Source organism: Poecilia formosa, unplaced genomic scaffold (genome assembly GCF_000485575.1).
Source record: "Poecilia formosa unplaced genomic scaffold, Poecilia_formosa-5.1.2 Scaffold124, whole genome shotgun sequence".
NCBI lineage: Eukaryota > Metazoa > Chordata > Actinopteri > Cyprinodontiformes > Poeciliidae > Poecilia > Poecilia formosa.
Genome location: NW_006800063.1, coordinates 481,466 through 505,658, shown reverse-complemented (window position 1 = coordinate 505,658; position 24,193 = coordinate 481,466). Strand labels below are relative to the sequence as shown.

Below are 24,193 nucleotides of genomic sequence, written 5' to 3'. Positions count from 1 at the left end.
GTTACATATTTATATTACTTCTCCGTTATCGGTCATTCTCCAAAGAACATACAGCTCTGGAAAAAATTAAGAGACCACTTACGATGATCACATTCTCTGATTTTACTTTTTATAGGTTTATGTTTGAGTTGAATGAACATTGTTCTTTTATTCTATGAACTACTGAACTCTGAAATACTACGCAAAAAAATATTATTTATTAGCAGAAAATGAGAAATGGTGAACATAAAGAAAAAGAAGCAGTCCTGTCAGATCTCAAATAATGCAAAAAAAAAAAAAAACAAGTTCAGATTAATTTAGAAACAACAAAACTAATGTTTTAACTTGGTAAGTGTTCAGAAATCAACATTTGGTGGAATAACCAGGAGGTTTTCAATGGGGTTCAGTGCAGTGGACTCTTAGTTTTACATACTTCTCTCTATACATAAAATGTTAACCGCTTCAAAATTATAAAGTGAGTGTTTTATAAATCAATCAAATCTTGTCACTCTGGTTTTAATACTTATTTATGCAACCTATGAACATAATACAGTTCAAATTAAATCAGGTTTATTGTTAATTGTGCCATATGTAGAAGAACATAAGATAATTGAAATTACTCCCTGTCCCATGATAGGTGCTACAACATAAAAAACACTATTACAACAACAATAAATAAAAACAAAAACAAGTTAAAATGTGTTTGGTTGGCATTTATCCACTGTCTAGCAGGGGTCACCAAACTTTTTTGAGACTGGGAGCTTCTTCACGGGTACAGAGTAACACAAAGGGCTGCTTGTTTGATACAGACATACATTTTCTTGGCTCAGCCTTTATAACAATAATAGATGATTACATGCTGCCTGATCATATATAATGTTAGGGAATACTTACAATAGTTATCAGTAATGATTTACTATGACAGATATGGTCAATTATTACTATTATGTGATCAGAAGTTCTTAGTTCAGAGTTTTAAGTTTGATTCCCTTTTGGAGATTTTCTGTGATTCTAAATTGACCCCAAGTGACTGAGGATTATTTCAGTAGCACCTGCAGCTGCAGGCTGAGTACCTTGAGATTTTCCTTTTCAGGATGATGGTAATAGAGAAATAATATACATTTAAAAAACTTCAGCAAAGCATTTCCATAACAATCTTATATTTATGGGCTTCTCTCCACATCTTTACCAAGGTATTTAACCTCTCCAACTCATGGCCTGTTTTTGAGAAATATGGCTGAAAATAACATGCCCAAAATGAATTGAATGTATCTCAAGAACTACAGAGTTTATTTTAATTGTTTTTGTATCAAAATAAAGGCAAGACCCTAGAGAATATGTTACAGCTCTAAAAACCATCCTGCCTGTTAATGAGGAAAGTGAATTAATGATTGTGGAGGGTTTTGCATACTAATGTGGATATCTCTTTTTTCGTGTTGTTGTTGCATTCTTCTTAAAGCCACCAGGTGGCAGTAAATTACAACAAATACTGCAAGAAAATTAAAGCGTAGTCATATATTTTATTTATTTATTTTTACAACGGCGATAAAAGCTTTGTTTTGATAAAAACTCATTTTACAACTTCACAGAAAAACATACTGGTAATTTTAATTTCTATAAAAATATACATCCTTCCAAAAGTCAGCTTCAGACATTCCACCGAAAACATGTGAGAGAATATAAATATATACAGGGATATATACAGGTTTAAATTAATTCAAGTACAAACACACAGAAATGCAAAACGGCTCAGGGGTAAACGAACGAGTCGCTCTTGTGCGGGTCAGCTTTGTGTTTATGTTTTAGATCCCAGTCCCTCCAGCCAGTCCAGCACGGTGCCCAGTTCCCCTACAGCCTTCTGCGCCGCCTGCTGGATCTGCAGCTGCAGGAGAAGAGAGCAAAGAGGCATAGATATGAGCAGAAATGGAAAATCACTAAAGCAATATAAGAGTGGCTTAAGCGAACTGATTGGCTGTTTATAATTGCCTTGCTAATTGATGAAAAATGCCTATGCTGCTTGATTGGTTGATTTCTTTATGGTAGAGGGAGACATTGAGTTTGTTTGTAACAAGAAAAAAATTGATCAATAATTCCTGACATGCAAAGCCTTTTCAAAGCTATTTCTTTGCCCACTGAAACTGAAACCTCCTGCATCTAGCTGTCGTTATGCGAGCTGAGAAAAGATCTTTGCATTTTGTACAGAAAGCACACATGGCGTAGCGTACCTTGTCAAAGTTGGCGAGCACCGAGTCAATGGTTCTCTGGGTTTCTTCTCCGCAGTGGCAGTGCTGCGAAGAGCAAAAAGAGTTCAAAAGTCACTAACAAGACCCTGAGCTGCGTCTGGTGACATCACAGCTGAAGCAGGACGGCTGACTTACACATTTGTGCATTTCCCTTCTGATGCTGACAAAAGCGTTTGCCAAGGCGCTGGAGCAGCGCTGCTGACTTGGCTGAGAGGACTCGTAGTTGCCGAAGACTCGTTCGACGTAGAATCGCAGCAGGAGGCGCACAAAGCAGCACGTCTGGCCCTCCTGGTGGAGGCAGGCAGGTTGTCAGGAGTGAAAGCATTCGTCACAACGTCGGGAAATTAAGAAACAGGACGGAAATGTTCTCATGTGAAGATGCCTGAAGAGCTCACCTGAACGTTCTTCATCAGAGATGCATCCAGAAGTTTCACTCCAATCTCACCGTCCGCTGATATCTGACATGTAAGGTGAGAAAATCGGGATTAAAATCTCTCTCGGGCGGCTTCTTCCCATCTAATAATGAACACTTGAACATGAAGCGAATGACTTCCTGTGTCTGCATCAAATGTTACTCTGGATGAGCAGCTGCACTGGCGTGTGTGTGTGTGTGTGTGTTTTGATTAAACTCACCGCATCTGATTTTATCTCAGAGAAGTACTGGTGTAGTTCATGGAGGTGAACGTTGGCAGAGCAGCCGTCCATGTGCAGCGTCCGGCTCTCCGCGGGCCCGTTCAGAAAACCCAGGAGGAGGAGGAGGAGCACAGCGCAGACCGAAGAACTGAGCAGCATCTTCATCACTGTGGTTACCTGCAGGTGAAGCTGAATGGAGACATTTTTGATTCGTTACATGTTAAGTCCTGAGCAATGGAAGTTTAAAAGTTGTCTTAAAATGATGAGTTAAGTTAATATTAAGATATACAATTAACCCTAACACTAAATTAGGCGTGATACAATTCTTTAACCAACTTTCTGTATAAAACATCAGGAGTTTGGAGGTAACATGAGTGCATTTAACTTTAGGGCGCTGTCAGCTTTTACAGTGTATCAAGAGGAGAGTATTGTGGGTAAGGATGAAGTTATCGCCCATCTTGGCGACACAACATCATGGCGAAACGCTGCAGCGATCCATCAGTAATGACTAAATCCCAGGATGTACACAGTTACTGCACTACATAGTTATAAAACATATGGAACATCCCTACAAGATGAAAGCAAACAGAGCGAGTGCAAAGTTCAGGATCAGCAGGACCCAGAGCAGCAACAGCATCGCCTGTGCTCAGACTCACCTGTGTGTTACCTGAGAGGATGAGTCCTGGAGAGGATGTGTGTCTCTGAGCCTCCATCCTCTCTGCTCTTATAGTAGACCGAGGGGGTTTTTCGAATCACGTTTCGGCTCACAAAACGGAGACTGCGGGCGAACACGCCTTTGTTTACTGGACAAGGAAGTGATGCAATTAAAGGAACTCCTCAGTCATGCTATTGAAAATGATAGTATAACTGAGTTTCCTCCCTTTCTGTGACGTAAACCCCGTGTCACTGTGGAGAAAAGAAAACTCTCACTGACTTTCTGCGAATGTGTTCATGAGTCATTCATCAGATTAGAGAGTCATCGTTTTGTTTTGTACATCTGCCTTGTAATCTGCCAGATTATTTGTGGGGTTTTTATTCTTCTCAGTTTCAGGACGAATTAAGTGTCTGCACCTAAAATTGTCCAGTTGATTGTTTCTTGGAGAGTACCGATCATTCCTTTTGCTGCCCAACATCAATAATCTGTCTGTCAGCACTTTTTTTTTTTTGACCCCTCGAGGTTGAAGTCTTTTACCTCAGCACAGGTTAAGCAAGTCGTTTTCAGAAACGCTCGCTAAACCTGCTTATCTATTTGCAGTGACAGAATCCAGTCACAGTTTAAAAAAGAAAATGTCTTCGGGGAAGTCAGATGAAAACAGGAATTGCTTGCGTTCTTGGAATAACTTTGAGTCACTGTCTGTTACTACGGGAGTATCTGCACAAAATTCCTGAGGGTCTTTCGAAGTGGAGGAAACGCGTGTCAGCATTTGTAACTGGAAGTACAGACAATTTAAAGGGAAAAGTTCACAGCCTAGGGTTAGTGACTGGTGATATACAGTAAGTAGCCAGCAGGGGTCATCACGAAGCTGCATGAGCGTGTTGTGTCTCCTGAGAGGAAGAGAAGCGAATGTGTTCACCAGAAAGAAGATCTGGTCTAAAGATTTCTGATCTGTCTACAATAAGAGCAGAAAGAAAGAAAATTCTATGTAGTTTAATTTTTTTAAGAAGTAATACAAATCTGAAAAGTGTGGCATGCTTATGTATTCAGCACCTGTTAATCTAGTAGCTATAAATGAAATCAACCACTTTGCATCAAGACGTCTAAGGAAAACCTTTTCACAGATGATCAGAAGTCAGTTTGACTGAGCCTGAATCGTGTTGCTAAGAACATTTTTCAGTTTCCAGTGAAGATGCTGGAGACATTTTCCAAAAGGACTTGGAGCTCTGGTTGAAGGAGAAGACAGCTCTTTACAGTACCGCCTCTAGGGGATGAATACAAATGCGTCTCAGATTTTAGAACCTTATTTGTGAATATCTTTGAAAAATATTATAGACATCCCAATTCCTCCACAGCTTTGTGTTGATCTATTATATGACAACTGCAATGAAATACACTGAGGCGATGCTGTAAGGATGCACTGATCAATGCCTGCCACCTGGAAAAGATGTGCTAAAATAAATGCTTATTTTAGGTAGAAAACAGAGAGAGAGAGTGTCATGCTGTGGGCCTGTTTTTTTGTTTTGTTTTGTTTTTTCCAAAAAGCTCTAGGAACTCTGTCAAAGTGCATTGAATCATGACCTCTTTAAAATACCTGGAGGTTTTAGAAAAAAAAAATCTAAAACATCTACAAGAAAAGTGAAAACGAGTCAATGATTAGAAAGAACTACAATCCACATTTTCCCTCTCTGCGTGCCTCTGTACTGATGCTCCGCTGTTTTCTGTTTGTTTAATGACTATTAGCATCTATTCAAGACTAAAGTCAAGATGAGTCATGGTTCTGGTACCTGGATGTAAGGGATGGAGCTTCTTCCTGGCTATGCTCACATCCTTCCTGCCACAAACTTCTTCCTGCACCCTGACTTGAAGACAGAAGCTTCCTGGAAACGTTTCTGTTTTTAGAAAGAATTACATTTTTTCCCCTTGCCAATTTGGCAGAGCTCATCCCTGCATAATGACTGTACATACATTTTCATAATGTGTTGAGAACATTTTGGGAACTCTAAGGATACAAATATTTCAACATTTCCTAAAACCCAAATCATGAACATGTTTTATCTCAGGATACTGAACCCAGCAAACTCAAAGGTGGAGAAAATGTATCGGGGCTATGAAACAAAAATTATGATTAAAAATCAGCTGCATACGAACAAAGACATTTTATTTTTCAGTATTTGTACAAAGCGCCTTTATACAGAGGAATAACATAAAAGTCTATTAATAGGAAAAACAAAAACATTTTTACACAAAGCACCTTGGAAACTGAAGGCATTATTCAGGTCTATGCACTGCAATTGTTGGCCCTTAAAGCCGCCCTCTGTAGCAGAGCGGAGGAGCGTCTCCATAACTTTAAATATCAAATTAATTTAATTTAGGCATTCAGCTGAAAAGGTGAAACTCATATGCAGATTCATTACAAATAGAAAGACATGTTCTACATTTATTTCCAATCATTTTCATTATTGTGCAAATGTAAATATTACATAAGATCCATTAAAAAAAAAATAAAAAAAAAAACATGGGGAAGGCTGGTGATTTGACAGCTGTTCCTGACACACTTCACCAGAGGGGCAACTCACAAAAGGTCATCGCTTAATGACCTTCTGCGAACTCTGCAGTTCACAGAGTTTGCTATCTAAACATATTGCTGGAAAGTTAAAGTAAATTAAGAGCATGGTGGAAAAAAACCTGTTCAAAAGTGGAGGATGGGGATTTGTGGACAGACTGCAGCTTCATCTTTGTGTACTGCTGAATCACGTCACACCTCACTGATGTAGTCATTCATGCAAAAGGACCTCCAACCAATGATAGATGGGGTTATGACTTAAAGTACATAGACATACTTTATGCATTAATTACTTTCATGCATTGAATATTGGTTTTTGTTTGCCCTATTTAATGTTCATATCCACCCAAAATCCATCCAGAAATAATTTCTTTAGACGTATAGCTGGGTAATAAATTCATATGAGTTCCACTTTTTAGATTGAATTACTGAAATAAATACAAATTTAACTAAATTTAATTTATTAAATGCAGCTGTATGTATTTTATTACACCTGGAGTTGGAGTTTTGCTCATTTAATTATTTTTTTTCTATTTTTTTTCTTTTTCTCTTTACTGAATAGATACTAAACCTCCCATGCAAACCATAAGCTAAATGTTCCTATAATCTCTTGTTGCCAGTTTGCAGTCCACTGCTTGGATTCTGGCAGAATGACACTTTCAGCCATTTAAAAAGCAAACTCAAAGCTTTGCAGCCGAGCAGAGTTCCTCTTTCAGTAATGCAACTCCGCAGCTCGTTCAAGCTCGAAACCTTGCGCTCCAGTGAGCGCGCTTTAGCTCGAATTGCCCCGTTGTGCACTGCTGTCGTTTAATCGGTTTTTCGTACGTGTTGCGGGTCTGTGTGTGAAGACGCCCTGCCTCCTAAATGACGACAGAGTGAAGGTGTCTGAAGCACATGATGACATCCATAGGGATGGGGGGGTGCAAATGATTCCCGTCCAGACGCAGGTATCTGAGGCGGCAGAACAAAATGCGTCAGCATGTGACCTGACTGCTAGCTCCCGTCCAGAGCTGCTGCAGCACCAGTTCATGTTGACGTGTCAGCCTACCTTAGTCGTGGCACCAGACGGTCGTCAGTCAGGTCGGCCAGCAGGCTGAACGGACAGATCTCAGTGCCGTTGATGCCTGTCAGTAAAACAAATAGTTACAGATGCAAAATAAAAACTCTTTTTTCTATACTTCACATATACTTACGTCACATATACTTCACATTTTTAAGCACCGGTGAGTTTACTGAATTGTGGATTGTTGTGTTGCTCAGGCAGCTTGTCAGCCGACTCAGTGCTATTTAAAAAATCTGATATTTTCTTAATTGAATCCAAAGTCGTGTGCTAGTCGAAAATTTAAGGTGCGTACCGGCCCCATTTAGTCCTGTTTAATCAAACTCTAGTTCGTTTGTGTAGAAGGTTCGCTTCGTTTGAGGTGTGAATGCACAACCAAACTCTGATGTGGGCCAGAAAAAAATCTGGTCCTATAGGTGTTGGTTCAGTTGAAGTGAACTCTGGCGCTGCTTGAATGCATATGTACATAAAAGCTGAGCAGAAATCGCTCCAAAGGCAGAAAGCAGATTATAGCACAAGACATTCTGGGTAAATGTAACCAAAACAAATGCGCAAAGTCTATTGTTTGCAGGAGAAATGTCTCGTGGTCGTTTGCCAAAGACAAAAGAGAAACTCTATAACCTCTAAAATCTGACACCATTCCAATTTTGTTTATATTTTGTGAAGAAGGAAGTTGTGTCTTCATCTGAGGGTTTTTACATTGTTTCCTTCAGTAGTTCTTGGTGCAGTGCCCCCACAGGCGAGGAGGTGGTTCTGCATCTCCTCGTCTGTTCTTGTCCAAACCCGTTTACCCACAGGAGAGTGAAATCGAACTGCACCAGTAATATTAGCACCAGTGAGTAGAAGACCGTCACTTACTCTCAATGCTGTTGTGGTTGAGGTGCAGGTGCTCCAGGTGATTGTTGAAGAGGGGAATCACTGTGAGCTGGTTGTGAGCCAGCTGCAGGTCCAGCAGGCTGGTCAAGTTGAACACGGCCTTGGGAACTCCTTTATCGCTCAGCTGGTTGTAGTTGAGCCTCACAAACGCCAGGTGGGTGAAGTCCTTGAAGTAATCTCTGGACAGCACAGGCATGCAGGACATAAACAAAGCTGGTACTCCTCAGCAAATCAGCCTATACTATATATGTTTTTGGCTCAAATTTGAGTCAAAAACAGCTTTCTACATCTAAATTTAACTTTTTGTTGCATTGAAGGAAACTGCAGAAGGATTTAAACTGCCAAACATATTTTGCATTTCAGAGTTTTTAACGGTTTGAGATAAAAAGTTTGCACTTTCAACTAAAGAGGAACATGCGGAGATACGAATAGCTTTGAATGTAGATTTCTGGTTCATATCTGCAATGTTCAATGCTCCAAACATAAATCTTTCTGACAGCGGCGCAAATCTTAGAAATCTTAATTTCTTTGGCAACATTTCAGCCCATGTGTGTGTCCAACACTGTCACAGTACACTGGAGTTATTCACACATGTCCGTTAACCAATGTTTGCATCCTGAGTATTTACTTTGGTATGTCATCTATGCGGTTCTTGTCCAGAAACAGCTGGATGAGGCTGTTCGGCACTCCAGCGGGCATCTTCTTCAAAACGTTGTGCGCCAGGTTGAGCTGCATGAGGTTCTTCAGGTCCTTGAGTGTGTTCTTTCCCAGGCCACTGTCGCTCAGCTGACCGAGAAGACACCGCACACTGAAAATCTACTTCCCATAATGCAGTTGGCTCTCCTGCCTGTGCAGGGTGCCAAATGTGGTTCACCTGGTTGTAGTGCAGGTCCAGCAGAGTCAGGTTCTCCAGCTTGGTGAAGGCACCAGCGGGGATCTTGGAAATGCGGTTCCTGTCCAGACGAAGCTGCTCCAGACTTGTCGGGAGGCCTGACGGTACTTCATTCAGCTGGTTTCTCTGGACATAGAAATACAGCAGACCCGGGATCTTCTCAAAGACCTGCAGACATGGGGAACACATTGGCATTTTAAACCAGTTTTTTTTCCAGATTTTTAGAGGCTTTAAAAGACAAAAAAACCATCGGATTAACCTGTTTGTCTATTTTCTGGATGCGGTTGTTTGCCAGATTGATCCAGCGGACCTCAGTAGCATTGTTAAAGGCCTCTGCAGTGAGCTCAGAGATGTAGTTGTTCTGTAGGTACAGGTAATGAGTTCTGAATGGGATGACCGGGACCACACGGATGTTCCGGTTCTCACAGTTGAGAGAATTTGGGTAGCTTGGGAGACATAAACACTCTCTGGGACAATCAGAGTAGATGGAGGGTGGGCCGAGGATGGGTGGAGGGAAATCTGTGGGCTCCTGGGGTTCGGCCACAGCTGGCTCCACACGCTTGGGGACAAAAGGCTTCCTGGTGGTGGCTGGACGCCTGGTAGGCTTCTTTGGTCGCGGTCTCTGGGCGAACACTGCTCCCATTAAGAGGAACAGGAGAAATGAAGAAATAAGTCCCACACCAGCCTTCATTGTCCTACAAGAGAACATGAAAGAGAAGCTCATTGTTTTTTAAGTAAAATGCACAATATTGCATCAAGCAAAGAGATAAAAAAAATCACTTCAGTTCAATTGCATTTAATTCTGCAACAGAGGTTTTAAAGTCATAAATTCCCTAAGAGAAAATGGATTAGTTATTATCCTATTAATTACTGGGACAAGGATAGGTTTAATTCATGTTAAATCATAAATTAACTTGAAAGAACATGATATTGTTACAAGCCTGATTGCTGCCAGAGTTGCAGAATCAAGAAGTCACTTAAATTTAATCTGTCTGACATCAGGATTAGGCTCAAAGGTCACAGATTAAAAACCTGTCACGCTTCAATCTAAAGAAAGTCAAAAACAGACAAGAAATAAAACGGCCGACTATCTGTCTTGAAAGGATTACAAAACCATTTCTGAGCTTTATAAGTTCATCAAACCGCAATGAGCGTCATCAGTGGAGAAAACATGGACCTGTGGAGAACCAGAATGACTCCAACAGGATATTAGCGACTCATCCAGAAGTCACAAAACAACCCAGAACAACATCTATAGTGCTTCAGTCCTGCCGTGCCTCATTTGATCTGACGTCATGACGAGAACAGTCCAAAAGGCCTCACAAGGCAGAGTTCAAAGGTCAAAACTACCGCTGGTTTTCTGCCCACATCCAACTGTGACATGAAAGCAAAAAGGAGAAATCTTAAGAGACAAACTATTTTTATACCACTCTTATGTGACTGACAAAACTGAAAAGGTTTATTTGTCTATTACAGAATTTATTTGTGGAAAAATACCAGTCGCTCTTTACTGGAAGGATGAATTAGACTTTCATAACCAACACCGGCTCTGCACAGCCTGCAAGCAGCAGGAAGATTTATTCTCCTGAGCTGCATTTAAAACCACCTCTCAGGTGACTATTGCTGGTCTTTTCCAATGCGTAATTCATGAAAATGTAAATGTATTTTGCTGGCGTTGCCTTTGAAATCAGGCATAACACCTGGAGAAACTATTTGCTCCCTAGTACGAGTCGAGGTGAACACCAGAGATCTGAGTTAGATAACACACTTTCATGGCGTGTGCAAAAGCAGTGAAATCCTTCAGTGAATCTTGGATCTTGTTTGGGTGCATAGAGAAAAAAGCCAGACTGACTAACACAAAACAGACAAGCAGAATAATTTACACAATTATCCATGTCTTTGTTATGAGAAGAGGATATTCTGAAATAACTCGCTCGTTGACTCTGAATAAAAATTTTGTTCAAACGTCTAAAACCTTAGAATTGATCTCCTAATGATCATGATCTGTTATTTGGTTCTGTAAATCAGTGCCGCAAGACTCAACTTTCTTACCGGCTCATTTGGTGATTAACTTTTTGTGCTTTGGAAAACAAATGACTAAATCTTCCCTTCACAGCTTTTATTTAAGGCGACGATTGCAGTAAATGATGTCACTGTTGATTTGTTGTTGCAGTTTTTGTCCCCAATTTATTTTGAGTTCATTGTTTTCAGCATCTCAGGCTTGGAAAATACTGTGACGTTGCTCTTTTCTCTTTTATTGCACGTGGGACAGAAGCACATTTATTTCAGGCTCCCCAAAAACTGGTCTCATTAGAGGAGTTTAAGGTCAAATATTTTCATTTTGTTCTTGCAGAGAAAGAAGATGGTTGCCATACTTGACTGTCAGAATTTCTTTTTATCAGCTTTGAAGTTCATCATAGCTCCTTGGCAAGAGGATATTGCTCCCGTTGCTTGGATTCCTCGCGTGCCGCCAGGTTCTGAGTCTTAACTAAAATCATACTGTTTCTCCCTCCACTCCATGTGACTGCTGTTTTTCCACATCCACACACTTCTTCCTCACACATCAGCTTTGAGCTTCAGCCATTGTCAAGTCTCAAAGACTTTTCTTTGAGACTCAGATGACAAAACAGAGTGTGAGTGAATTTTCCAAAACATATCCTAATTATTTAGGAACAGTAGTAGTGTGTTATAAAATTGACTTTAAGGAATTAAGCTAGGGTCATTATGAGAGCTGAAATGCCTTTGCTTTATAGGGAAGGATGGAACTGGGTGTTTTGTTTTTTTTTGTTTTGTTTTTTTTTTTTTGTCAAATTTGAGTAAATTGTTAAAGAAGATAAGATAATGATACATAAAATGCTACAAAAAAATTGAATAAAATCTGCAAATCAACATTGTCCAGAGGGAAGGCTGTGGTGGGCAAATTTAAAGACATTAATGTAGGTACCACTATAGAATAGAATAGAATAGAATAGAATAGAATAGAATAGAATAGAATAGAATAGAATAGAATAGAATAGAATAATCCTTTATAAATCCCACAGTGGAGAAATTAACTTGTTACAGCAGTACAGTCACAAAATATATCCCATTGAATATAAAATAACAAAAAAATAACTTTATATTAATAATTACTTACAGACAGAATACATTTAAAATTAAATAGAAACCTGAAAATCTGGGAGATTTTAAATAGCGAATACATAAATACAGAATATATTCATTTATATGTACATTTCACAACTTTATAGCTCACGTGTAGGTAGCCTACATAATTTAAATCTGCTAAGCTATTTGCTCCTTAATGACCAGATGAAAAAAAAAAAAAAGTCCTTGTGATAAATTAGTCTGCTTGCATGAGGGAATCTTTGCTGCAGATTCTTCTTCGACACACCCAGTTTTCCTTTTCAGCAGCATAACAGAGTGGGAGGATTTTTAAAGGGTAATGTAACCCCTGACCTTTAGAAATATAGTTTACAGATGTGGAAACGAGCTCGGCTGTGTGCAGGAGGAACACAATCAACAAAATCTGATTCAATGAAGGGACTCGGCTTGCACAGAATGGGTGTGCAGAAGTATTTTTAACGAGCAACATCCTGGACAGGCAAAGACGCCCTGCTGGAAATAATCACCACAAAACTTTAAGGACAAGTCTCCAACTCTGAGGCACCAATGATTCCTGATCGCATTGGCGTTGGAAAACTGCCCAGTTTTTTTAGACTTTATGTCACTGAAGTGATGAAGTGGAGGATCCAAAAGGAGGCAGGCTGATTAAGTAGAGCAATGCATTTATTTTAACCAAGGAAGAAACTACTTGTCCAGTGAGGTTTTAACCTTTACAAAACCGTTGTTCAGTAATCAATGTATAATTATTTAAATCAGTACAGTTTGATCAGTCTACAGATAATCACAAAATTAATGTTTTTCAAGTAACTTGATTTGACAATTCAGTTTCGTGAAAAAAAATTGAATGTTGCATAAACTCACTGAAAGCAATTCTGAAAACAATTTTTGATACAGAAATGCTACGCCTATAAAATCATGAGGAAGACTGCTAAACACCTTCCATGACGAGGATACGGCAAAAAAAAGTTACTGCGACAGAACAGAACAGAGTGTCGTATCTGAACATTTCATCTGAAAGTTAACTGGAAGCAAAAACTGTGGCAGTCCTTGCTGCTGCGGCAAGAGGAATAATTACAGGCTTTAGTGTAGTCTATCCAAGATCTTGAAATGATCCACAAAGTGTGAACTGGAGTTATTACTTCACTTGTACACACAGACTTATCCAGGAAATGGGTGACAAGTGTTGAATTCATTGTTTTCCTTCTGAGGAAGAGGAAACAGCAGAATCGTCTCACCTGGGCAAAAGAGGAATAGATGGTACTGCTACAGTGTTACTTCAGTGAATTTCAAATTTCACTTGGAAATCAAGATCCCAGAGTCTGGAAGAAGAGTGACTCCAAGCTGCTGGAGGTCCAGATTAAAGTTTCCACAGTCAGAGATGATTTAGAAAGTCGTGTCATCTGCTGTGTTGGTCCACTTTATCAAGTCCAAAGTCAGAATGAATTGTCAGAGCACTTCGAGCCTCTGCTGATGCCTCGTGGAGTTCCTGATTTTATTTTCCATCAGGACTCACTGCCAAAAGTAGTCATTTCTGAGTTTATGACCATGGTATGACTGTGATTGCTCAGAAGCCGGTCCGATCCAGAAACGAGAACACAAAAAGAGTCTATGGAGTCAAGAGGAAGATGAGAGACAGCAGGAGCAGAGCTCCAGATGAGCTGAAAAATATTTGTGTTTGTATTTTCACAAATATAATGAAACTCAAACTGTGTTGTAATGAATCTCCCTTCATCAACGTCTTGAAGATTTAGAGAAAGAGTGACCTACTTGTCACTTTACTTATTTTGTTTGGTTGAACTCTATGTGGTTTATCTGGGTATTGCCTGCCTGAATATTTTACTGTTATCTGCTGATTTGGGTTAAAAATTTTGAGAAAAATATGAAGTATTTCAGATTTTGAACTACAGATGATAAAATGCAGCCGACATTTCTTAAAGACCATAGAAACATCATGTTAACTTCTGGCTGTGTAGGAAACCTGCAGCGCCCTGCAGCGACGCATTTCTTGCAACATTTAGTGTGCATAACACAGAAGTCGCTCACACTAGGTGTGAAAACCAGAAATACAATCAAAAACCTGCAAAGAAGAATGACACTGGAGACCAAGACAAACAGAAAGAAGCTAAACTCAAGGAATAAAACATAATAGCAAAACTAAAAAAAACAAATAAAAAGGAAGCTAATGGAAAACAAAACAAGGTCCCACAAAAACAAAATGACTGACACATCACATAAACATCCCACGGCAGGAATGAGGTTCTGATCCAGAGGCTCTGCCTGAAAAAACACGTCTGAAGTTTCCTGTGTTCCCTGGCGTTGCCCTTCCTTTCTCCCTCTCAGAGCTTCACAGCCCTTTAGTTTGAAACCAGAACCAGCTTTCTGTCCCCTCTTTCTGCTATTCTGTGTGGAGAAATCTGGCAAACACTTAAAAACTGTGAGTGTTAGAGAGGCTTGATTCATTGCTATGTTATGTGTCGCCTTGATAAGTAAGTCTGACTGAAAAACACGCGATTTGGACTTGGAGGACTATGTTCTTGGAGTCCATTAAGCATGACTCACATGGCAAACCATCTAAGCAAATAGTAACTGCAGACTAAAATGTCACTGTATGAGTCGTTCTAAACTCTTTTTTCTGCAAAGTCATGTTTTATTCTTTTTAAGTAAAATCCAGATTTTTGGAGGGAAAATATAATTTAAAGCCCTTGTTTATATAAAACGGATAAATAATTTCTTTGAGCCCGTTTTGACAACAATAAAGTCTAGCTTTGTCTGTTTTATAAACAGGAAGTGAGTGCCATGTATTGTCATCTGGAACCACAGTTTTTAAAGAGCTATTGTTATATTAAAAAAAATGACAACCCTAATCCTAACCCTACCCTAACCCCATAAAAAAAAATCTTTTACATCTTGAAAATGTTTAACAATTATCTTGAAAAGTACAAAATTCTTAAAAAATAAAGCAGAAAGGAAACAACTAGATCACCGAGGAGACAGAAGCATGGCGAGTTTAATATTTTTCACATAAAAGAAACACGTTCTTTTACAGAGAGTTTTACATTCGATGTAAATACAAAATATCTGCTGATGTCCAGAGTTCATGTAAAGTCTCTAGCCTCCAAAGCCCCATCTGAATGTTGAGGCATGATAATTAACCCCAGCTGTAAGTGTTTTTTTTTTTCCTGTGCCTGAGTCAAATGAAGGGGAGAGTGTTCGACATCTGCAGTCTGATTTTACATTAGTGCATTAACATCCTTTCTATCCACCACATGGGACCTCTGAAGTGACATGTTGTTCTCCATCTAACTGGATACAGACCTGTCACAGACAATGTCCTCGTAAATAACACATCTAAAACAATTTTACAGTAATGCTGCTAATCTGTATGAATAAACCACAGGCTGATCAGATTTAAAAATATGAGACTTGCATTATCACTTCATGAAATGATGGCACAGAGGAGGCTACCCTAGTGAAACAATTGTTGGGACAATCAAAGCAATAATGTTAGTCAGAACTGGAGCAGAAATTATTGCACTTTATCAATCTTCTTGCCGTTTGTTCACGAGCTGTCAGTTACCTCTGGTGACTCAAGGCGTCACACATCACAGAGCTTTTAAAAACTTTGGTAAGGTGCCCGTTTGTTGAGTGTCCACGCTTTCTCCTCTTCGCTGGATGAATGTATAAACATCACCTTGCTGTCACTATATTTATAGGTCCAAGTTTGGGGTTTAAATGTAACATCACTACTCCTCCCAACCTTCACCTGTTCTCTTAAGCTACTTGATTGCTTTCATCCACTCTTGTAACATGCTTCTTGATTTCACACTTGAAACTGAACATTTCCATCTTTATTTAGTCCTGAAAACAATTGAAAATCTTATACTACACATATGGCCTTTAAAGTCATATCAAGAATACAATGCAAAGTCTGGGAAAAAGATTTAAGAATTATTAAAATTTTGGTCTGACCTGTGAACGCCAAACATCTCAAAATGTATTTGCATTCAGCAACTAACTTAGTATTGAGGCCATTTAAAAAAAAATCTCACATAAAATACTCCATCTGTGCAAAATTAGCTTGCTTCCGATGCATAAGCCTATCAAACCAAAGATTTAAACATTTGAGTGAGTGCACTCCTGTGTTTTAAGGAATGCTGAGTTAGAAAAAAAAATAGCAATTTCAATTCATTTGTTGCACCGGTCACAGTATTTAATAAAAGCTTTTGTCGCAGCAGTCCTTAGTAATAAGCTTTTTCCCTGCCTCTCTTTTGTTTTGGTCAAGTAGGAATAGTCATTCGCTGGTCCAGAGTCAAGATCAGTACTTTGCCAAAACTCTGGAGCTTTGGACAAGAGACAGAAATTTCTCAGCAGAAATTAATTATCTGACTTTGGCAATTTGTGCGACCAAATGGCTCAGTTATGATGCTGTTGTAATTGTCCGACTGTGGAGTCTAGCCAGTCTCACATAAATAATATCAAACCTTTTAAGGAAAAAAGATGAACTATTTGACCATAAAATCAGCTACAAAAATATTAAAAGCAAAAAAACTTTCCATAGCTGATAGCCTGTTGTTCTGTCCACACGTTCAGTATATTTGAACTTTTTGCCCTGACTGGCGCCTCTAATGCCAGCATCTTTATTCCAAGAATCAGTGAAGATTGATTTATGTTTACTTTTGAGCATTCTTTCCACATTTCAGATACTGTTTAATGTAGTTTATCCACCTAGAGCATGAAGGATCAGAACAAAATGTGCTTGATTACAAACAAAAAAAAAAAAAAGAAATATAAACTTGCATTCCAAGGAGATTTCCAGACTATTCCTTTCCACTTTTATAACAGCTTTTGGTTCACACCCACCTAGGAGCTGCATCCACCTGAAATCAGTCCAGAGGATTTCAAGTCGACGAGTAAAATGCTCCCTTTTCACTGAAGCCTTGAAGAGCCACATCTGCATCACGCAAAGTCACGAGATCTGCATTTCGCAAAGCTGAAAATCTTCAATTTGCATTTACTTTAATGCAGAAGCAGTCATGCTCACTGACTGATGGATTAAAAAGCCGAGGTGTGGCGGACCCAAAGTGTCCCTGCAGCACCCCGGAGGACAGAGCACCACTTTGTATGTTGGAGTGTTTCTATAGAAACCCGCTCAGCTGTTCCTGTGCTAGGATTCGGTCCACAAACATTTCCCTCTGCCCCTCTGCCTCCTTCTGCTGCACACAAAACACTCCTGACTGCTGCCAACTTTTACTGATTATGATTCCTCGTGAAAAATCCCCCCGACTGGACAACAAACAAACTTTCTTACCTGTCTCTGGGACCTGCCCTCTTTTGTCAAGTCACAAGTTAGTGTCTTTATTCCTCTCTGCCTCTCACACTCCTTTGCTACCCCTCCCTCCTTCTCTCTCACTCTCTCTTCCTCTGTTCGCTTCCCTCCCCTCTTTCACTCCTTCTTGCTGGACAGGCCTGCCTTTTGGGTTTGTTCTCTGGCTCAGTCCCCTTTGAGGGTCACAGTGGTCCCCCCCCTCCTCTGCTCTGCTCAGCTCGGCTTCGGTCCAAGAAGATTTAATCTTAATCCCTTCTGGAAAGCTGCAGTCTCTTTCATGTGACTAAAATGAGTCATGATTTGTTGTAATTGTGTTCCTCCCCAAACGATGGATGGATGAGTCCCGCAAAACAGAAAACAACAGAATGTGCCATGAATGTTTGCAAATGTGTGCAAATGCAAAAATCTCCATGAAATGTTGTAAACAGTGGAGTTCTGTTTAGGAAAGTCCAGCTGAAAGTACATCTCCCACCCACAGCACGTTGTTAGGATGACAACACACAGATGTGCTTTTGCATCTTTCCATCTTTCCACTGATCCAATCGTCCCACCGACGTTCTGGCATCCGTTCAGTTTCCATTAAATTCCCAGAGCATTTTGGTCATTCTCAAGGAAGCTATTCAAGTGCGGGTGAGGTAGCAGATGTAGTGATGGAGCTCAGGAAGTGACTCGGAGTGAGACCGAAATTAAAACGCGTTTAACTTCATGTGATCCATGTGGCTCAGGGTGGGGGTGTGTTTGCATGACTGCCATCCTGCAGCATGAGACGCAGCTGTGAGCTAACGGAACGATCACAGTTGTGGATCGGATTCTTAAACATGTTCCTCCACTTCTTCCCTCTCTTTCGTTACTCCTCCCTCCAGGAGGCTTTTGCCAGTCTACTGGTCTAATACCAGGTCCGGATAAAACTAAACTTGAAAAAGGAAAGGATCACATAAGGCACACAGAAAAGGGTTTATGTAATCAATACGTCACTTTCTTGGTAAGTGTTTTAGTGTCCTCCTCTATCAGCTAACAGGTTGGAGGAACGCCTTCCATTCACTTCCCTGGTTACATGAAGTGAGCTCATGTCTGATAAAAGTTTGGATGCTTTCCTGTTTCAAGCATAAGCTCATCCGAGCTGCCTCTGCTGCAAATTTAGTAGCAAGTGCTCTACGGTAAAGTGTTTACTCTCTTACAGATGACTTCTGGTTTTGATCATTTTGTCACATAACACAAGAATAACCAGAGTAAATATAAAATGATGTATAAAATTTATGATTTAATTTATTTATTGGGGAAAAAGCTGTTTTTAACCAATATTTTTATATATGTATTTTTGGAAAGCTGAGTTCATAAGTTCATTTTCGCTGGCCATACCCACTTCCACAACTGCAGTTAAATAGAGCATCAACATGATGATAGGAACAAATTCAGCAACATTTATGAGTAATTTCTGAGGTGACTGGACTTCAGAAAACCACTCAGAGCTTCAATCCACAAAAGGAGAAAACATTTAACAGTGAACCCGTCAAAAATGCTCTAAGAGTGCATCAAGTGACACCAAGGAAGTCACTGAAGAACCCAGAACAACAAATATATATTTACTAAAACTGCCACCATGTTGTGACAGGAGACAGATAATCTGTGAAAAGTTCCTCCCCCAGCACCCCTATTGTCACCTGCAGAAATGCCCTGCTCCCAGTCAGAACAACCAATCAGAGCCAGGAGGAAGGTCTTAGCGTTGTCAACCAGGCTTGTGTATGTGCTGTTGACACCCTTGCACAGCACAGAACGCACAAGCTCAAGATTTCCAACTTGCTACAACTGTGCTAATGACAGTGGAACAACGTAAAGCTACACGAAAACTGCTTATCTGATGCCACCGACAGCTGATGACATCAGATGAACATTGTGACGTAGGATGCTAATGCTAGTTAGCATGCACCATTGTGGGGAACGTGTAATCCAGCAGAAAACAAGAGGTAGGGTGTAAGCAGTGCATACATGAAAACATTTGATATCGCTAAGACCCTCCTCCTGGCTCCGATTGGTTGTTTCTGATTGAGCTGTGTATTTCTGCAGATGTCAGTAGGACCACTGTGAGGAGCTGGAATTTTTTCTCAGCTTTTCTGTCTCATATTATTGTACTCTCAGAACATAGTGACACTTTTTTTTTATCAAATATGTAAATAACACATTTACAAACATTTCCAGCAGCAGCTTTAAGACCTCGTCGCCCTTTTAATGCTCTGCTTTGAGAACAATAAAAATGCTGCTTCCTGAGGAGCAAGGTGCATTGTGTCGTAATCCATCACCACATCTAAAACAGTTTAACTCACATGTGAGGATCCAGTTTTTTAATTTAGAAGCTCACATGAAATCGCACCTGTGTATTGTAGCTAATTAGTGTGTAGCTTTCAGGGTGTGGGAGGAAATGATGGGCCAGTGGCGTAACTCTTGTCAGGGCTGGATTCAACCTGTTAATTCAAAATGGGAGATCCATATTTATAGACTGAAAGCTGCTTACACTCTAGGAAATAGTAAGGCGGATGTACCTCACAGTGCTATTACGAACCACAACAGCTGTTTTCCAACCAGATGGAGAGAGGAAGACGGACTGCAACCCGAGCCCAAAATGTGTTTAATCATCTGGAACTTCTCCAAGAACGGTCTGTTCAGTCATATTCCGAGTGATTTGCGTCATTAAGTTGTTTTGCTTAGATGAGATACCGAGACTGCCAGAAATGTTCCCACAGAATAAGACTAATATCCTTACAGTTTGCAGACAGCTTTGCTGGAACAACAAAGAGAAGACGGCGTCCTGAGAGAACAACGCAGACAAAAGAGGCACAGCGGGGCAAACGGGTTAAAATTTAATTCCACAATATTACAAATTTGCAAATCTCACTCATAATTTTAAGATGATTGTAGTGGTTTTAGTTGCTATCTGATATAGACAAGTGGAATAATCCTCAGTGGTCATAGAAATGTAAAACAAAAAGACTTAGTCAGTCCAGAGAGTTCAACAACAATGTTCTAAGAAATAAATACAAACATTAAATATTTCCCATGGATGACTTTCTAGCAGACTGCAAGTTTAGCAAATTTCTTTCACAACTGAACATTTGCAGCAGGAACCTTTAAAAATACAATTCAAGTGTTTTCTTTGAAGGAGGCCACGACTTGGACTCCTGTCTGAGTCAGCATCCAGTTGGACAAAATTGTATTATTTCTTTCAAACCACATTCTTCAAGCCTCAGAGAAACATACATAGAAAACAGGCCCTGGTGAAAGTAAACAAACGTGTGTAAAAAAAAAAAAAAGTAACGTATAAGGGATGTGGATTGACCTGACATGTCATGGCGTGGTTGGGGAGCCAAAAAACACGGATGATGACGGGAAGCGCATCATGAAACTAGATTTTAACGATGGATCAAACTCAGGAAACGCAATAAAATCTGAGAACAACAAAGGATCTGAGAACAGAAAGAAGTATCCAAACAACAGAGTTTGATTACTGAAGATGATCCTGGTGACTTAATGAACAGATGAGGAACACCTGTGGGAGAACATACAACTAAGACACTTAATTTGCTAAAAAAAAAATAAAAAAAATAAAAATAAAAAAAAATCCAAAAAACATGCTGGCTCACTGCTTAATCGAGAGACTAAATCATTTTTTTTTTAGATTTACTAAGAAAGATCATCAGTGTCTGAGGGAACCAATAACGGACACAGGAGAAAAAAAAAATCAAAATGGGTTTTTGTTCAGAAATGACAACAAAGCTCCAAAATAAGGAGCCACAAACGATGGATGGCACTTAATCAAGATTGAGTCCTCTGCTCTGCTTTATGCTACAATTAGAAACTCACTCACTGATGGTGATAAACTCCGTTGTAACCAAAGCTGCCATGGACAGACTGACAGAAGCAAGGCTGCTTTGTCTGGAAGGCCACCAGGTGAAATGTCCTGTCCAAGGAAACAATGGCAAAGTGATTGAGCCAAAACCAGCGGCTCACTGGGAGGAACCACCTAAATCACTAAGAGAGGTCCACAAAACACAACTCTACTTAAAAAGTAACTTTCAAAATATTAACTGAGCAAACAAAATATACACACCTGAACTCACAAAACTGATCAAACTCAAAGGCAACTGAGGAGAAGTTACATAATTTATAAATGGTCGGACCATGTAAGCAAAATGTATAGATAAAACTAACTAACGTTGCATTCAGGCTACCTGGGAAGTTGGAACTATCAGCTGAATTTAACAGCAGTCTAGTTAAGAATTTCAACACGGCGACGTTCTCTACAACATCATTTTAAACTTTAATTAATTTGTTCAGCTTAGAGATGCGTTCGCTACTTTTAACAGTGATTTTGGATCCACGTTTACATGTTTGTCTTGTGAAATACACATTTCCTTAAACTGTTCATGTACGGAGCGGCCATGTTGAAACACAAAGTCTGCCTTACGAGTCGTAACTGAGGGAAGTCGAAATTGCTTCCAGCTTCCCATTTAGAAATCCGACTACAGAAGGAGTTCTAGTTGATTTTTCCGACTGTGAAGTCGAAATGTCCCAGTTCTGAGTGCAACTTGAACGCAGCATCATACTAACTTAGACAAATAACCAAATGCATTTTAATAACCATACGCTGTTATTATCTCCACGTCTCATAATATTGTTGATAGGCTTAATTAAATCAATTAACAAATTAAATTACTAAGATACAAAACCAATAAAGCAGTGAAGTTGATCTGATTTTTGGCATCTCTCAGTGAGAGGTCTATTAAGGCACCAAGTGAGCTTAATTCATTCAGCTATAGTAAATAAAAGTCTGAAGTAGCAGCTGATGAGACTCACATCTTTTGCTCATCAAATCAATGTCAATCAAAAGTCAGCAAGTTCAAATTCTTTTCATTTGACATAAGCAAGGTTTTAAAACAGAGAAAAAAAATCAGGAGACGCTTCCAAACCAAAACTTTATCCAGGATTTATGAAGTCAAACATTGAGCTGCCCAGACAGGCTTCAGCTCATTGGCGGTTCACACGTAGGTCACGTCACTGACTCCACCAAACGTGTTGCTTTGCTTGGTCTGTTCATGAAAATGTGAAAAGATGTCAAGAAAGCTGTGAAATATTGGCATTTTTAAAAAAATCAAACTGTACTGTAGCCGGTCTCGTCTGAGCCGCTCCGAAGCTGAACACGGACCTGAACAGAATTTCATTAGAGCTCAGTCAACCCAGCTAAACTAAACATTTATGTTATACATCCACTATAACTATAATGATATTTTACAAACATAGCACTATTAATCATGCAATAAGCTTCATTAATTACTAAAGACCCAAAGTGTTTTGTTCAGGTTACATTAACTTCACATGATTCAAATACTGATAACGATTAGAATAAAAAGAGTACATTGTCACCTAAAATAATGGCCAAAGTCGTTTTTTTAGCAAAAGTGATTTTGGGGGGGAAAAAACAACAAACAAAAAAACCACTGCCTGTTTCTTTCCAAAAGATGTTTTGGAAAAAAAGAAAAGAAAAACAAAAACTTAGGCCATTATTTTAGGAAGGTGAAAGTATTTGAATATAATTTAATCAGTATAATTTACTTGAGTTCTTACAGAAATTGTTCTGAGGCTTCTATTGATTTATTATTGATTCATATTAGAACAGAATGTACCTTTATTTATTTCTTGCCCCTTTAAAGATTTATTTCAGATCGTTTCAAGGAAAAGCTGCATTTTTTTCCTCATGTTCTCATACTTCAAATCATCCCTCCTCCTGAAGTTTGTGGAGATGTAAAGCCAGCCATGCTACCACTGTGATACTAACTATGAAACAATAAAATGCTTCAGTCAGAAAAGTCTTTGCAGTCTAAAAAACATGACATCTAGTAAGGCAGATTTTTTTTTTTAATTACTGCTCAAATTCAACAAAAAAAATATCTAAGTATATCGGTAAACTTAAATTTAGGCGCGTTTGGGTACCTGCTGTTAATTTGGGGGTTCTAGCTGCTTATTTCATAATCCTTCAACCAGTTAAATTCTTTATAATTTACTCACTAACTGGACTTTGAGGTTTGTATTTGGCGAATAATCAAAACATTATAGTTAAACAAAAAAAAAGAAAACCAAAAACTATTTGTTCATAAGACAAAGGCACCAGATATGGTTGAATTATTTTTATGTTTTCTAAAACATAAGATCCCAGGAGAGGATTTTATTTTTTTAATTTCTACATTGAGTTTGAATAAATACATAACATTTCAGCTTTAGGTTTGAAGGTCTAAACTCCACGCAGATAATCAGTGTTGCTAAGCTAATTTTTATACTTTCATATATCTCAGACATTTTGTTTAGCTTATTGCTCATTCAATAAGCTAAATGATTGTTCTAGAGACAATGCAGCAGAAACTACATTTACTTTTCATTATTTTAAGCACTGTAACAATCACCCAGATTGTAAATACTTCCAGCAGGAACTATCAGCAGGTTGCTCATTCTTTTACTTCACGCCAGTAAGAATGACAACTACTGCCATCTGACTCAATCAGCTGTCAGCCTAATTAAGTTAAAGTTGGCGTCTCACCAGATAAATGTTTCCAGCTGACTCATTTCGAAGAAGGGATCCTTTGAAAGTTTGCCTTGATTGCATCCAGCCCCTTGTGAAAGTAGGGTTCACACTGCTTTGGCATGTCGAGGCTTTCAAAGCCTGGCCAAGCTGCTTGGCCTCAACAGAGACTCAGCGTCTACTTTTTGTTTGAAACAAATCTCATATCCTGCAGTTTGGATAATCTCCTGAGTTCACGGTGAATCTGGAGGAAAGGCTGTAAATATTTGTAGAGA

At 39.3% G+C, this 24,193-nt stretch overlaps 2 protein-coding genes across 5 annotated transcripts; both read right to left on the bottom strand.

Annotated features, from left to right (window-relative positions):
- Positions 1-1,542: 1,542 nt before the first annotated feature.
- Positions 1,543-5,558, bottom strand: il19l (interleukin 19 like). Of its 3 annotated transcripts, XM_007561238.2 has the most exons (6): positions 3,512-5,558; positions 2,856-3,044; positions 2,618-2,680; positions 2,358-2,510; positions 2,205-2,267; positions 1,543-1,861 (listed from the first exon to the last, which is right to left on the bottom strand). In XM_007561238.2, exons 1-6 carry the CDS (start codon positions 3,566-3,568, stop codon positions 1,775-1,777), a joined length of 612 nt encoding a protein of 203 aa, XP_007561300.2. In that variant the 5' UTR covers positions 3,569-5,558; the 3' UTR covers positions 1,543-1,774. The 3 variants fall into 3 exon arrangements, with proteins under 3 accessions (XP_007561300.2, XP_016531523.1, XP_007561299.2); XM_016676037.1 differs by lacking the exon at positions 1,543-1,861 and having other exon boundaries at positions 1,872-2,267; positions 3,523-5,558; XM_007561237.2 differs by lacking the exon at positions 1,543-1,861 and having other exon boundaries at positions 1,873-2,267.
- Positions 5,559-5,654: 96 nt separating this feature from the next.
- Positions 5,655-17,443, bottom strand: prelp (proline/arginine-rich end leucine-rich repeat protein). 2 transcript variants are annotated; one of them, XM_007561236.2, is made up of 7 exons: positions 17,336-17,443; positions 9,164-9,599; positions 8,887-9,072; positions 8,641-8,798; positions 7,995-8,191; positions 7,125-7,200; positions 5,655-7,027 (listed from the first exon to the last, which is right to left on the bottom strand). In XM_007561236.2, the coding sequence occupies exons 2-7, from the start codon at positions 9,593-9,595 to the stop codon at positions 6,937-6,939; spliced, it is 1,140 nt and encodes a 379-aa protein (XP_007561298.1). In that variant the 5' UTR covers positions 9,596-9,599; positions 17,336-17,443; the 3' UTR covers positions 5,655-6,936. The 2 variants fall into 2 exon arrangements, with proteins under 2 accessions (XP_007561298.1, XP_016531522.1); XM_016676036.1 differs by lacking the exon at positions 17,336-17,443 and adding an exon at positions 16,888-17,035.
- Positions 17,444-24,193: the final 6,750 nt, after the last annotated feature.